Source organism: Entelurus aequoreus, linkage group LG11 (assembly GCF_033978785.1).
Source record: "Entelurus aequoreus isolate RoL-2023_Sb linkage group LG11, RoL_Eaeq_v1.1, whole genome shotgun sequence".
Taxonomy (NCBI): Eukaryota; Metazoa; Chordata; class Actinopteri; order Syngnathiformes; family Syngnathidae; genus Entelurus; species Entelurus aequoreus.
The window spans coordinates 41,807,343-41,820,141 of NC_084741.1; the positions used below are offsets into that span (position 1 = coordinate 41,807,343).

The following is a 12,799-nucleotide window of genomic DNA, read 5'->3' on the forward strand; positions in this document are numbered from 1 at the left end:
CACAACAATGTGATAGGACACCAGTCTGTACTCAGTGAAAAACATGAACAATCATATTACAGTAGCTATAAAGTATTAGCCCACATTTCATGTTTTGTTTGTACACAGCTAGCCAGACAGCGTATGTACTGTAGTTGTAATAACACGCATGACGTGCTGCGTGTATCATGATCCATATTCAAGTGATTCACTCTAGTTAGTCAGGCTAGTTGTGCGTTTGGTCTGTTTTTTCGGTTTATTTGGGTAAGCACTCCATTTATGTCGAAAAAACTTGTCTCCAAATTCCACATATGCAGCTACGAGTGACTTTCACCTCGCTCCCTCGGCTTCCGTCTGCTCCAACGTCTCGTGCTCGCTTCTAGAAGCAGTAGTTTTATCAAATTTGCAAATGTTGTTGTAAATCAATGACTTAATACTAGAGATGTCCGATAATATCGGACTGCCGATATTATCGGCCGATAAATACTTTAAAATTTAATATCGGAAATTATCGGTATCGGTTTCAAAAAGTAAAATTTATGACTTTTTAAAACGCCGCTGTACGGAGTGGTACACGGATGTAGGGCGAAGTACAGAGCAGTCGCATCTCCCAGTCATACTTGCCAACCCTCCCGATTTTCCCGGGAGACTCCCGAATTTCCCTCGACACTCCCGAGTGTCCCTCCCGACAATCTCCCGTGGCAACCATTCTCCCGGATTTCCACCCAGACAACAATATTGGGGGCGTGCCTTAAAGGCACTGCATTTGCGTGCCGGCCCAGTCACATAATATTTACGGCTTTTCACACACACAAGGCATACTTGGTCAACAGCCATACAGGTCACACTGAGGGTGACCGTATAAACAACTTTAACACTGTTACAAATATGTGCCACACTGTGAACCCACACCAAACAAGAATTACAAACACATTTCGGGAGAACATCCGCACTGTACACAACATAAACACAACAGAACAAATACCCAGAACCCCTTGCAGCACTAACTCTTCCGGGATGCTACAATATACACCCCCCTTCTTCACGCCCTCCAGTGATAACGATACTTGAAATAAACAGTTTATTTGCCGCCATGGTGGTGAGGACTAGTATCTTAGAAGCGCTTCGCACTGTGGATAGATGATGCGTTCGTTGCAGCTTGCTCTCAAATTAGAGCCGGTGTTCTGGCAAGACATGATCGGAACATCACGAGCGTTTACGGAGGTTAACGTGGCCCCGTTGCCAGTAGGGTTCAGACCCGGAGTCAAACATGCGATCATACATGTGTACATACATACAGTGCATCCAAACAGTACTCATGTTACAGCCCTATTCCAAAATTCATTTTTGTCCTCAAAATTCTACACACAATACCCCATAATGACAGTGTGAAAATGTTTTTTTAAGAGCTTTTTGCAAATGTAATAAAAATACAAAACTAAGAAATCACACGTATTAAAATATTCACCGCATTTGCCACAAAGCTCAAAAGTGAGCTCAGGTGCATCCTGTTTCAACTGATCCTCCTTGAGATGTTCCTAGAATTAAATAGGAGGCAAAACAATGTTCCTTTTTTCGAGTCAACATTTTTCCAATAGCACAATCTTGGTGTGTTTAATTCGTTGTTGTTTTTTAACTAAACATGACAAAATGGAGGTGTTTACATGTGTGGTAGAGAGCTAATTTTGCGCCACTTCATGCAATAATTCGGTTTTCTTTAGTGCATGTAAACGTACTGATTGACAGGAATCCCCAACCCCCCCCCACCCCCCACCAGCGTCCATTTCGGTGACACTTTTTTTAAAGATGTACAGGTCACATGACGAATACTTTTCGATTCATACAAAAGATTCCCGAGTCGGGCTTAAAGAAAAATTTGAATTGTACTTTTCACACAGACGAAAAAAATGTCATAAATGGGCGAAAGCATCAGAGCTGACCTGCAGTGTGAACAAAAACGTGAAAACATACATTCAGGCATTTCTTCTGTCCGGAGTTGTAGCTACAAGTCCCATTATAATGTGTTTATGAGAAAGGGTGAACAGGTAGTGTTAAATGTGAATTACACTTAAAATGCTATTTACATCTCTAAGCTGCATTTACACCAGTGTGGGTGGCACTGGGAGCAGGTGGGTCAACGGCAGTGACTAGGGTTTGAACCTGGAACCCTACGGCCGCCCCGAAAAATCTATTTGTGGTGATTTAAATGTATTTGTGGCAGGCCACCACAAATGCATAAAAGGGAAACACCGCATTGATGCTGGTGACGAATGCAGAAGCGTATGTGTGCACTAGGCCTGGGCCATATGTCCATTTTATCCATAAATTCAAGTTGTTTTTTCTCCTCCTCTTGCTCTGGCATACTTTGTGCTAACGAGACGTTTGTTCCGAAGAAAATACATTTTGTCAGTGGTTTGGTTTTGCGGCAACCGCCGTGCAAACTGTTTAAAAAAAGGAAGCAGCACAACAACTTATTCCAGCATCTGAAACCGAAGCCTTCAAATACAACTCTAAAAACCCGTGAAATTGTGTTTTTGGGCTGTGCCGCCCAGGCCTACTGTGCAGACTTGGTACAAGCAGCTGTACGCTGTGTACATGTCCATCTTCTGGACAAGGTCGGTCCAGATGCATGTGTGGAAATGTACGCCGACTGAATGTGCAGTGCAGTCCAAAGTAGCATACTGTAACGTGTACTGTACAACAACCCCCCCCCCAGCATGACCAAGGAATGCCAATGATGTTCGACAAAATGCTGCGTTTTTCTTTGATGGCACTCTGGAAATGACGTGTTAATTTTGTCTTTTCTCCGTCATATAGTATTTAATATATTTGTCAATGAATACTGTAACTCTCTACAATTACTGGATGTTTGCAGTAACTTGTAGCCATATTTTTAATGTCTCACTTTTCCTTCAATCTCGTGACAAGTCTGATTTGTGTGCTTTTTAACTGTTACCTCAACTCGTGTCCTTGAAATGCACACAAGTTGATGCTTTGTTGCACACTAATTGTTGTACTTCCTGCTGTATTGCACCGGCAAAGGTGCGTCTTATTAGCACTTTAGGACTGCTGTTAGCATGGAACCACCAAGAACGTTAAAGTGGTTAAATAAAAGCTTTGTGCTGTGACTTCGCTGCCTGTGCTTCCATTTTTTTATTTTTATAAACATGTATAAGTGGGAATCCATCCATCCACATTTTCACAAAATGAAAAAATATCGATCATCATTGATAGAGGTGGTAATCTTTAGGCTCTTTACAATTCAATGTATTATTTGATATATAAGTTACCTATTCAAAACATGTTATATAAGCTCCTCTTGGCTGCTGACATACAACTTACCGTATACACACATAAAAACTTAAATTTGCAAAAATTCCATTATCTGAGAAAAAAAGATCAAACCTAATCACAGCTTTCCATACTTTTACAGAGCAATTGAGAAGACATACAAATAAATACCATTTTTAAAAAAGAAAACAAATTAAGTTGTACATATTTTCAATCGAAAAATGTATGTATATATTTATTTTAAAATACTGCAAAAACACTTAATTATAATTAAATTCCTAATTTCAAGAATTGATTTAATCGGAATAAATAACATTTGCAATTTGGATGTGGATCAAGTATTTTGCGCAAAGTTCTAATCATTGGAATATCATTACACGGATTTAGTAGTCTTTTGCTGGAAGTAAAGTTGCAGCTATCGATTATTTTAGTAACCGAGTGATCTTAACGATTAATTAGATAAAACTTTTGATAGCCTCAACACTAGTGATGGGTTGAGGCGTCATGAAGCGTTTCGACACATTGCAAAACTGTATTGATACTGTGTCTAACTGTCTCACTAAATACTGACATCTGGTGGACATTAAAAATCCCTACAGGCAACCTATGGACCGACTCAACTGACACTGATTTAATAGAATAGAAAGTACTTTATTGATCCCTGGGGGAAATTAAGCACCACATGACTTAGTATATACAATAATATAAAACCAGTCATTGTATTTAATTTAGGATTATTTCATATCTTCATTTAAATAATATATTTTTATCTTTTTTAGATACAGTCAAATAATGTGAACATCATAACATGGAAATCTAAGAGAACGTGTTGTGAAATGATGCTTGTGGACTGGGATTTTTTTTTTTTACATATTTTTTATTTTAAAAAAAGTTTTTCAAATGTATTAAATTTGAGACGATTTCTCTTCTTGGTTATTATTTCTCCGGCTGTAGAAAAGACCCGCTCACAGGGCACAGAGGAGGCGGGAGTGCAGAGGAAATGAAGTGATAGCTGGAAGAGGTTTGGGAAGGTGGTCTTCTGTTGGTCCCAGTATTTCAATGGCTACATTTCCCTCTGCCAGGTAACGTTGGACCTCTTGTATGGCATCTGCAGTAGAGCTTTTTTGTCTGCCTTCCCACTTCCATATCCAGATGTTTCCAAAGGTTGTCTTAAAAACAAAAAATATGCATTTTATTACATGATTTCAAACAACAACAAACAAATAATGCTGAATAAATGCCTGAAGTGGGTGCAGACAGCTGTTCTGCAGATGGTCCTGGCAGGGGCTCATTTGGGCGTCCGATGACAGACGCACATTGGGAACGTAGCCGAATGATGGGGTCATTCAATTTAAAAGAACTGCGGAACCAGAGTGATTTAAATCTGGGGTCAACACACTTAAAGACTCCAGATTGGAAGCAGTGTCTGTGACTCGACGCTTCAAGTGTTCATGGAGGTGTTTGGCTGCCTGTGTTTGCAAGGTTGAAGCACTATGCTCTAGTGCAACGTAGAGCATTTTCATCATCGGGATGACCTTGGACCCTGACACTCGCCTCTCCTCAGACAACTCCACTGTGGCTTGATGGAAAGGAGCAAGCACAATAAGTGTTTCTCCTACGATGTCAAACTCATCAGCTGTAAGTGGAGTCAAATCTGTTTTTAGAGAGGCCAGAGATACCCACACTGACTCCTTCTCATCATGTAGCCTTGACAGCATTTCATATGTGCTGTTCCAGCGTGTTGCCACCTCACTGATGAGTTTCAGGGTTGGCCGTCCCATCTGTTGCAGCACTTGAGCAAGCTTCTCCTTAGCTGTAGTGCTCGATCTAAAGTATGTGACAATGTGCCTAGCTTTGTGTCTGAAGGATGCAAGTGTGGGGATCTGGTCACAGGATTTTCTAACTAATAAGTTAAGACTATGTGCAATGCAAATTGAGTGTCGAATTTGGAGCGGTCTAGTGGATGCAATCATGTTTGGTGCTGCGTCGGTCACAAAACTCTTTACTTTATTAGTTATGGCCCAGTCCGCCATCATGCCCCTTTTGACCTGGGCCAAATTGTCAGCAGTGTGACTTTGTGGAAAGTATTGCACTCCCAACACAGATGTACACAACTGCAAATGATCATGTATGTAGTGACAGGTAAGAGCCAAGGAAGCCTCCATGTTTACAGATGTCCACATGTCAGCTGTTATACTCACTGCCACAGCTTGCTGTACTTCCAATTTCACTCCTTCCCGTTCCTCCTATTTTTTCACCAGCATTTTTTTGAGGGTCTGAATATAACACCAAGTCAAACCAAAAGCAACTCAACATATTCAATTTAAATATTAAATAAATTGGATGTATCAACTACAACTTTAGATCATTTCCACACAAACCTTTCTGATGGGCAAAACATATGATGGCTCAATGACCTGCACCAGTTCCCTGAACCCTCCACTCTCCACAATGCTGAGGGGGCTGGCAGTCCTTCACAATGAAGTTCAGTAGAGCCTCATCCAGCATCTGCTTACCAGTAGCTTGATGGTTAAAAATGAGATAAAGAAGAAGGGAATTCATTCTCAAAAAAGAAACTGAGTAAGTTGTAGAATGGCTGTATACTGAGTTTATTCTGGGTGTCTCTGGAACTTCATTTTCATGCCTGGCCCTATAATGCCTCAGCATTGAGGAGGTGGATTTGTTGATGTACGACAATTCTGTCGTACAAATGCGACATTTAACCTGCAGAAAATATGTATAGTAAACCAAGAATCATTTTGAAGAGATTTTGAATTCTAATAGATCAAGTGGAAACTTTGAGAGAACAGGATGAAACGACAAGGAAATGAACACAAATACCTTTTTTTTCCGATACATGATCAAAATATTCCCACACGACGGAAATCTTTCTTTTTGCCTGAGGCTGCTCCATGATCTCCGATGACGATAAATTAGAAATGACCAACGACAGAAGTGGGCGATTCTGTTGGCAGCAGCATCTCGTTGACAGATGCGCTTCCTTATAAACACAGTTCGCGGATCAGTCACGTGACCGGAACAGCTCGTGTTCGGTCACGTAACTTTCTAAAAGAGGTTCGCGCACCGACACAGGGTTTCGCTCTATGCATGCGCCGGACCCATCACTACTCACATATTTTAAGTTTAATAGTTGCAATGAAAGAATGTTTTGCTTGCAATAACTCATTTTTCCCTCATAAATGCACATTGACTTTGAAATGACACTTAACATGTGCATTAATACAAATTACACAAAAATGTCTTAGTGCACGTTGTTAGACGATTATTCGGAGCAACAGAATTTTAAATTAAAGATTTTTTCAAATTGATGAATCATTGCAGCACCAACTGGATACATGAATAAATGTTTAATCAATTTCAAACTGTATCATAAATGCATTCAACAGTAGAGACAATATTGCTTTAAGGGAAGTTAAAATTTATTAAAATCCATTTGGTGACATTATTAATTTTGTGAATGAAATAAAAAGAAGTGTGGGTCATGGAATCTTCATGAAGTTGTCCAGCTCCTCTGCGGTTCCACAAGCTGCCACAGGAGGCACTAACTGACAGCGGTACCTGTGGACCACCTGTATGTCGCTCAGACTGAACAAGTGGCGGGCGATCACCTCAGGTGAGGGCTGCACAACGTGGTAGAGCTTCTGCAAGGCCCGCACGTCCTCCAAGGCGTCATGGGCCTGGTAGTCCAAGCCCAGCAGCTCCCTGACCAGGTGCTCCTGACTGAAGCTCTTCATGCCGCACTCCTTCAGCACCTCCCGGGCCAGAGGCATGGTGTCCACGCAGCCCGAGATGGACGCCTCCAACTGCTTTCTCAGGCCCGTCCGCTCCAGCGCTCGGACCAGCGGCTGGCAGTCGAAGCGGCGGATGTTGTGTCCCACCAGCAGGGGGCGTCCGAGCGCTTGGAGGAAGGCGATTAAGGACACCAGCGCCTCCTCCAAGGACTTGGTGGACACTAGCCGTCCGTGGAGGTAAAGCTCCTGCCTGACCACGGTGAAGCCCGTCACCTCTGTGGCTTTGGGATGCACCCGGCAAGGAGGGACAACGTGCAGGTTCAGAGAGCGGTCGCCGCTCACCGCCGCCAACTGGATGATCTCGCATTTTGGGCCTGATGACGAAACTCTCATCGTCACACAAAACTTTGTAGGTTGAAGCGCTGTCATGCACGCTTTACACGCATGTTATGTCCCGAGACCCCGACAACAATAAACATGGCCATGAAATGCCTTTTTAGACACTCCAAACCTGACAATACGCCCGAGTCTCACATTTGTGTAACTCCTGTGTCAGGTTCAAACACTGTTGACATCTAATCAGACAAGAGGCAAAGAATCAAACAGAGACAGAATTCAATTTGGACTCATGAGGAGCGACGTGGCGACAGTCCTCCCAGAACCGTCTTCCACCACGCCCTCCCAGAAGCTTGGCCTCCTCTTTCTTTATTTGACTTTCTCCCACAGCTGCTTCAAGAGGGCAGCAGGTCGTAAGTAGCGTTGCCTTCTAGTTCAAAGAGAGTTCCATGCCATACTTCAAAGAGAGTTCGTAAAACACTTCAAAAGAGTTCCTCTAAAATATTTCAAAGAGAGTTCGTAAAACACTTCAAAGAGACTTCCTCCTGGAAGTTTGAAGATCCTGCCATCTGTCTGACTTGAATTCACAGTGGAGTTTTACGAGCCTTCTTCCTCTTGGTAGGCCTCGAAGACAGCCTTCATCTTCTTATCAGGAACAGAATGTAATACAAGGTTTCTTTTGTGATGACTTACAAACAATTATTCCAACACCTGCTCATCTGACACTGCCACCTACTGCTAGCACTTATAAGGCGGTACATGCCAGCTATGCTTTATTATTACTATTGACAAATTATTAGCGACTGCTGGGAGATGAAAGGATATCAATGTGTCGCGATCGACACTTAACCTTTATCAATAAAAACACATGTTTGATAAACTGTCCTATAAAATTTTTTTTCCCCCGGAAGAAACCGGACGTTGCAAAGCAAGGTTGGCTGCATGAACAAAAGGTAGTCTTTTTTTTGGTAACAGATCAACGCAGAAAGTGATCCCTGATCAGTGGGAGTGACACGCTAACCGCCAATCAGGTAACAGTATCAACGAGATGAGACAATTCCTGAAGGAATTGCATGTGAATGCTCCAATGCTGAAGTTGAAATTAAATCCTGGAATGTTTTTAGAATTGTTGGAGAGCACACAATTCCTGAACAGGCTGAATATTTTGAAGTTGGAACTGTTTGAATCAGATGGGAATTATGGAACTTTGAAGAATGTCCCATTGATTTAAATGGGAATTTCCCAAAAATTTGGAATGGCCTGAATGAGTTGAAATGGTTGGTGTTTACATTTTTCAGATCGGTCGAGAAATTAAGTATTAACACGTTGAAATTAGATTTTTTATTTCATGCATATGACTTTTTATCTCATAATTTCGACTTTTTATCTCATGATTATGACTTTTTATCTTATAAATTTGACTTTTTTAATTTCGACTTTTTATCTCATAATTTCGACTTTTTATCTCGTGATTATGACTTTTTATCTCTTAATTTCGATTTTATATCTCATGATTTTTTAATTTCGACTTCTTATAAATTTGACTTTATCCCATGATTATGACTTTTTATCTTATAAATTTGACTTTATCTCATGATTATGACTTTTTATCTTATAAATTTGAATTTTATCTCATGATTATGACTTTTTATCTTGTAAATTTGAATTTTTATCTCATGATTATGACTTTTCATCTAATGATTATGACTTTTCATCTCATGATTATGACTTTTTATCTCATGATTATGACTTTTTATCTTATAAATTTGACTTTTTATCTCATGATTATGACTATCTTATAAATTTGACTTTTTAATCTAATGATTATGACTTTTTATCTAATGATTATGACTTTTTATCTCATAATTTCGACTTTTTATCTCGTGATTATGACTTTTTATCTCGTAATTTCGACTTTATCTCTTGATGACTTTTTATCTCATAATTTCAACTTTTTAATCTCATAATTTCGACTTTTTATCTCATGATTATGACTTTTTATCTTATAAATTTGACTTTTTATCTCATGATTATGACTTTTTATCTTATAAATTTGAATTTTTATCTCATGATTATGACTATCTTATAAAATTGACTTTTTATCTAATAATTATGACTTTTTATCTCATGATTATGACTTTTTATCTCATAAATTTGACTTTTTATCTCATGATTATGACTTTATCTAATGATTATGACTCTCATAAATGTGACTTTTTATCTAATGATTATGACTTTTTATCTCATGATTATGACTTTTTATCTTATAAATTTGACTTTTTATCTCATGATTATGACTTTTTATCTTATAAATTTGAATTTTTATCTCATGATTATGACTTTTTATCTCATGATCATGACTTTTTATCCGTATGTTTGACACCCCTGCTCTATTGTATGTAAATGTTGATGTTCACAAATAAAAGTTCCCGTATGTATTTAATTAACGGGTGGTATCGACCACATCGGTCGATCCTACACGTTAAGTATTGACCCAGGTGGTCAATACTACACGTTAAGTAAAAACTGGGTCAGTTTTTTTTCCTTTACTGGGTTTTATTAACCAAGCTTTATAAATATTTAACGAAGTACACAAACATTATGACAACAAAAGTCAACATTAAACTTACCGAAACCAGTTGTCTCCAGGTCGAAAAAGACCAGCGAGTGTCGCGTCTTGTCCTCATCTACGGCCGACGTCTGCATCGCGCTTTGAACTTCCACCCGACTACAAAAGTTGCAACCGGTAGAAGAATGAAATTCTAAGACGAAGTTGTGAGTGTTTTAAAGAACAACTGCGACAAAAGTGCTCTTTCCTCGTCGAGGGGAGAACTGAAACAGAAACTTCCCGCCACGCCCTTTAAAACACCCACAAGTTCTTCTTCGTTGGTATTTGGGCTGGTGATCAGATCAAGTGACGCTTGCTCGCCACCAAGCGGCGGCTGAGTGAATCATTGCTTCAACTGACGCCTTATTGTATTGATTTCTATGGAAGTTTCTGCTACTAAAAAATACCCCAATGATAAACTATGACTATGGGATGTCAAGTCGGAATTGTGTCATCGTTATGGGATGAAATGTCTAAAATATGATATTAAAAAAGTCGAAATTGTGGTGTAAAAAATAACAAATATGAGATAAAGAGTTGTTATTCTTAACAGCATAATTTCGATTTTTCTCTCATAATTTAGATTTATTTTATCTCATGATTATGACTTTTTATCTCATAAATTTGACTTTTTGTCTCATGATTATGACTTTTTATCTCTTAATTTCGATTTTGTTATTTTATGAATATGACTTTTTATCTCATAATTTCGATTTTTAATTTCATGATTATGACTTTTTATCTCATAAATTTGACTTTTTGTCTCATGATTATGACTTTTTATCTCATAATTTCGATTTTGTTATTTTATGAATATGACTTATTTTTATCTCATGATTATGACTTTCTATCTTATAAATTTGACTTTTAGTCTCATGATTATGACTTTTTATATCATAAATTTGAATTTTAGTCTCAAGATTATGACTTTTTATCTCATTATCTTCTTTGCTGCATGAATCTGCCAGTACTCAGCCCTCTGGAGGCATTGTCAGCTGGATTGTCCTTACTGCCCACATACCTCCATTGAGACAGCTCTGTTTTGAGGGACACACCTTTGTAGGTGGCTGCACAGTCAAAGACCACCCTGAGTTTCTTCTCTTTGGGGCGGTACACTCCGTGGTGTGGTATGTACCAAACCTTTGTCTGGCTGAGCTCCTCCTCTGGCACCTCCTCAGCATATGCTTTCCAGAATGTCATTGAGAGATGCAACGTACTCCTGTTTGAATTGCTGGTTCCTTTCCATTTTTCTTTTCAGGCTCTGGAGGCGCTGTTCGGCACTTGGGCGGTTGTTGGGCAGGTTGACCGTGGGCTTTCTGAAGGGTAATTTCAGGCTGTAGTGTCCGTCCTGTAGGACTGCCTCATTGGCTATCTCTGAAAACTGTTTGTCTTCTACTGACGGCTCAGTCTGTTCCTCTGACACTGTCTCACTGAACTCCAGGTTATACTGGGAAATCAGAAGCTCCTCCAGATTTGCAACTGAAATTCTGTTCACAGTTGCACTCACTGCCTCATTATTCCGACCTCTAGATGGTCCGTTAACCACCCATCCCAATAGCGTTCTCACTGCATGTGGACCCCCACCATGGCTATTTATAACCTCCCATGGCTCTAACAGTTTTAGAGCATTTGTGCCTATCAACAGCTCCACCTTTGAACTGATGCTCAGGAGTATAACGTTACCTAAATATGGCCATGGTGCTATGAACTCTGCAGCCCGGATTATCACCAGAACCCCTTCAATCCAGCACATCACCGCTGTTCTGCAGCAACTCCACTGGCTACCCATCAAACATCGCATCCACTTTAAAATAATTCTCCTCACTTTCAAAACCATCCATAACCTCTCTCCATCATATCTCTCTGACCTGATCCATGTCTCCACGCCCTCACGTTCCCTAAGATCCTCTTCATCCATCCATCTCACTGTCCCTTTATTTAAACTGTCCACCATGGGTGCCCGAGCTTTCAGCCGCTCTGCCCCACATCTTTGGAACTCTTTACCACCAGACCTTCGTAACTTAGATTCAATATCCCTCTTCAAATCAAGACTCAAAACACACCTATTTCTGACTGCCTATTCATTGTAATCATCTTTTCTTCTCTATCTTTGTTGTTGTTGTTGTTGTTGTTTTTTTTTTATCCAATTTGATTGTATTGTTGTGATTTTGTACGGTGTCCTTGAGTGCCCAGAAAGGCGCCTTATAAATAAAATGTATTATTATTAGTATTATGTCTTCCTGTTTGGGGATGCTGCTTGTGGTGACTGGCATTTCTTTCTGTGTGAAAACAACAGGAAGAGGTAGGAAATGATTGCTGTCCAGTGCAGAAACTTCCAGCCCAGCTACCATGTGAGTTGGGACAGACTTTTCCTGATTCATGGTCCTTAGTAGGATATGGGTCTTTACTCCCTTTATGTTCAACTGGGACATGAGCTGTTCAGAACAGAAGCTAGCGGAGGATCCAGGGTCAAGGAGAGCATAAACTGAGAGGACCTGGCTGCCCTTCCCTGCCTTAACTTTGACTGGGACAATGGACAGAACACTCTCTTGGTCCCCGGCCCCTATATGGCCACATAGCTCTGCTCCTGCACTACTTACATCTTTAGAGGACTGTTCTACCTCTTTCGATACCTTGTCTTTCCTGTCATAATGTAAGACACTTGGGTGCCATTTTTTTACACAGGCTACGTGTCTGACGACTTGGACAAACAGAACTCATGTGCCCTATTGAAAGACAGGCAAAGCACATGCCCTGGCTCTTTAGGAAACTAAGCTTGTCTCTGTGCTTCTTCTTAATGAACCATCTACACAACTCTAGTGGGTGTTTGTTT

General features: G+C 40.1%; 1 protein-coding gene across 2 annotated transcripts; it reads right to left on the reverse strand.

Annotated features, from left to right (window-relative positions):
* Nucleotides 1-4,447: 4,447 nt before the first annotated feature.
* plex9.2 (PML-like exon 9.2) lies at nucleotides 4,448-10,219 on the reverse strand. 2 transcript variants are annotated; one of them, XM_062063302.1, is made up of 2 exons: nucleotides 9,989-10,219; nucleotides 4,448-5,994 (listed from the first exon to the last, which is right to left on the reverse strand). In XM_062063302.1, the coding sequence occupies exon 2, from the start codon at nucleotides 5,451-5,453 to the stop codon at nucleotides 4,617-4,619; it is 837 nt and encodes a 278-aa protein (XP_061919286.1). In that variant the 5' UTR covers nucleotides 5,454-5,994; nucleotides 9,989-10,219; the 3' UTR covers nucleotides 4,448-4,616. The 2 variants fall into 2 exon arrangements, with proteins under 2 accessions (XP_061919286.1, XP_061919287.1); XM_062063303.1 differs by lacking the exon at nucleotides 4,448-5,994 and adding an exon at nucleotides 6,689-7,396.
* Nucleotides 10,220-12,799: the final 2,580 nt, after the last annotated feature.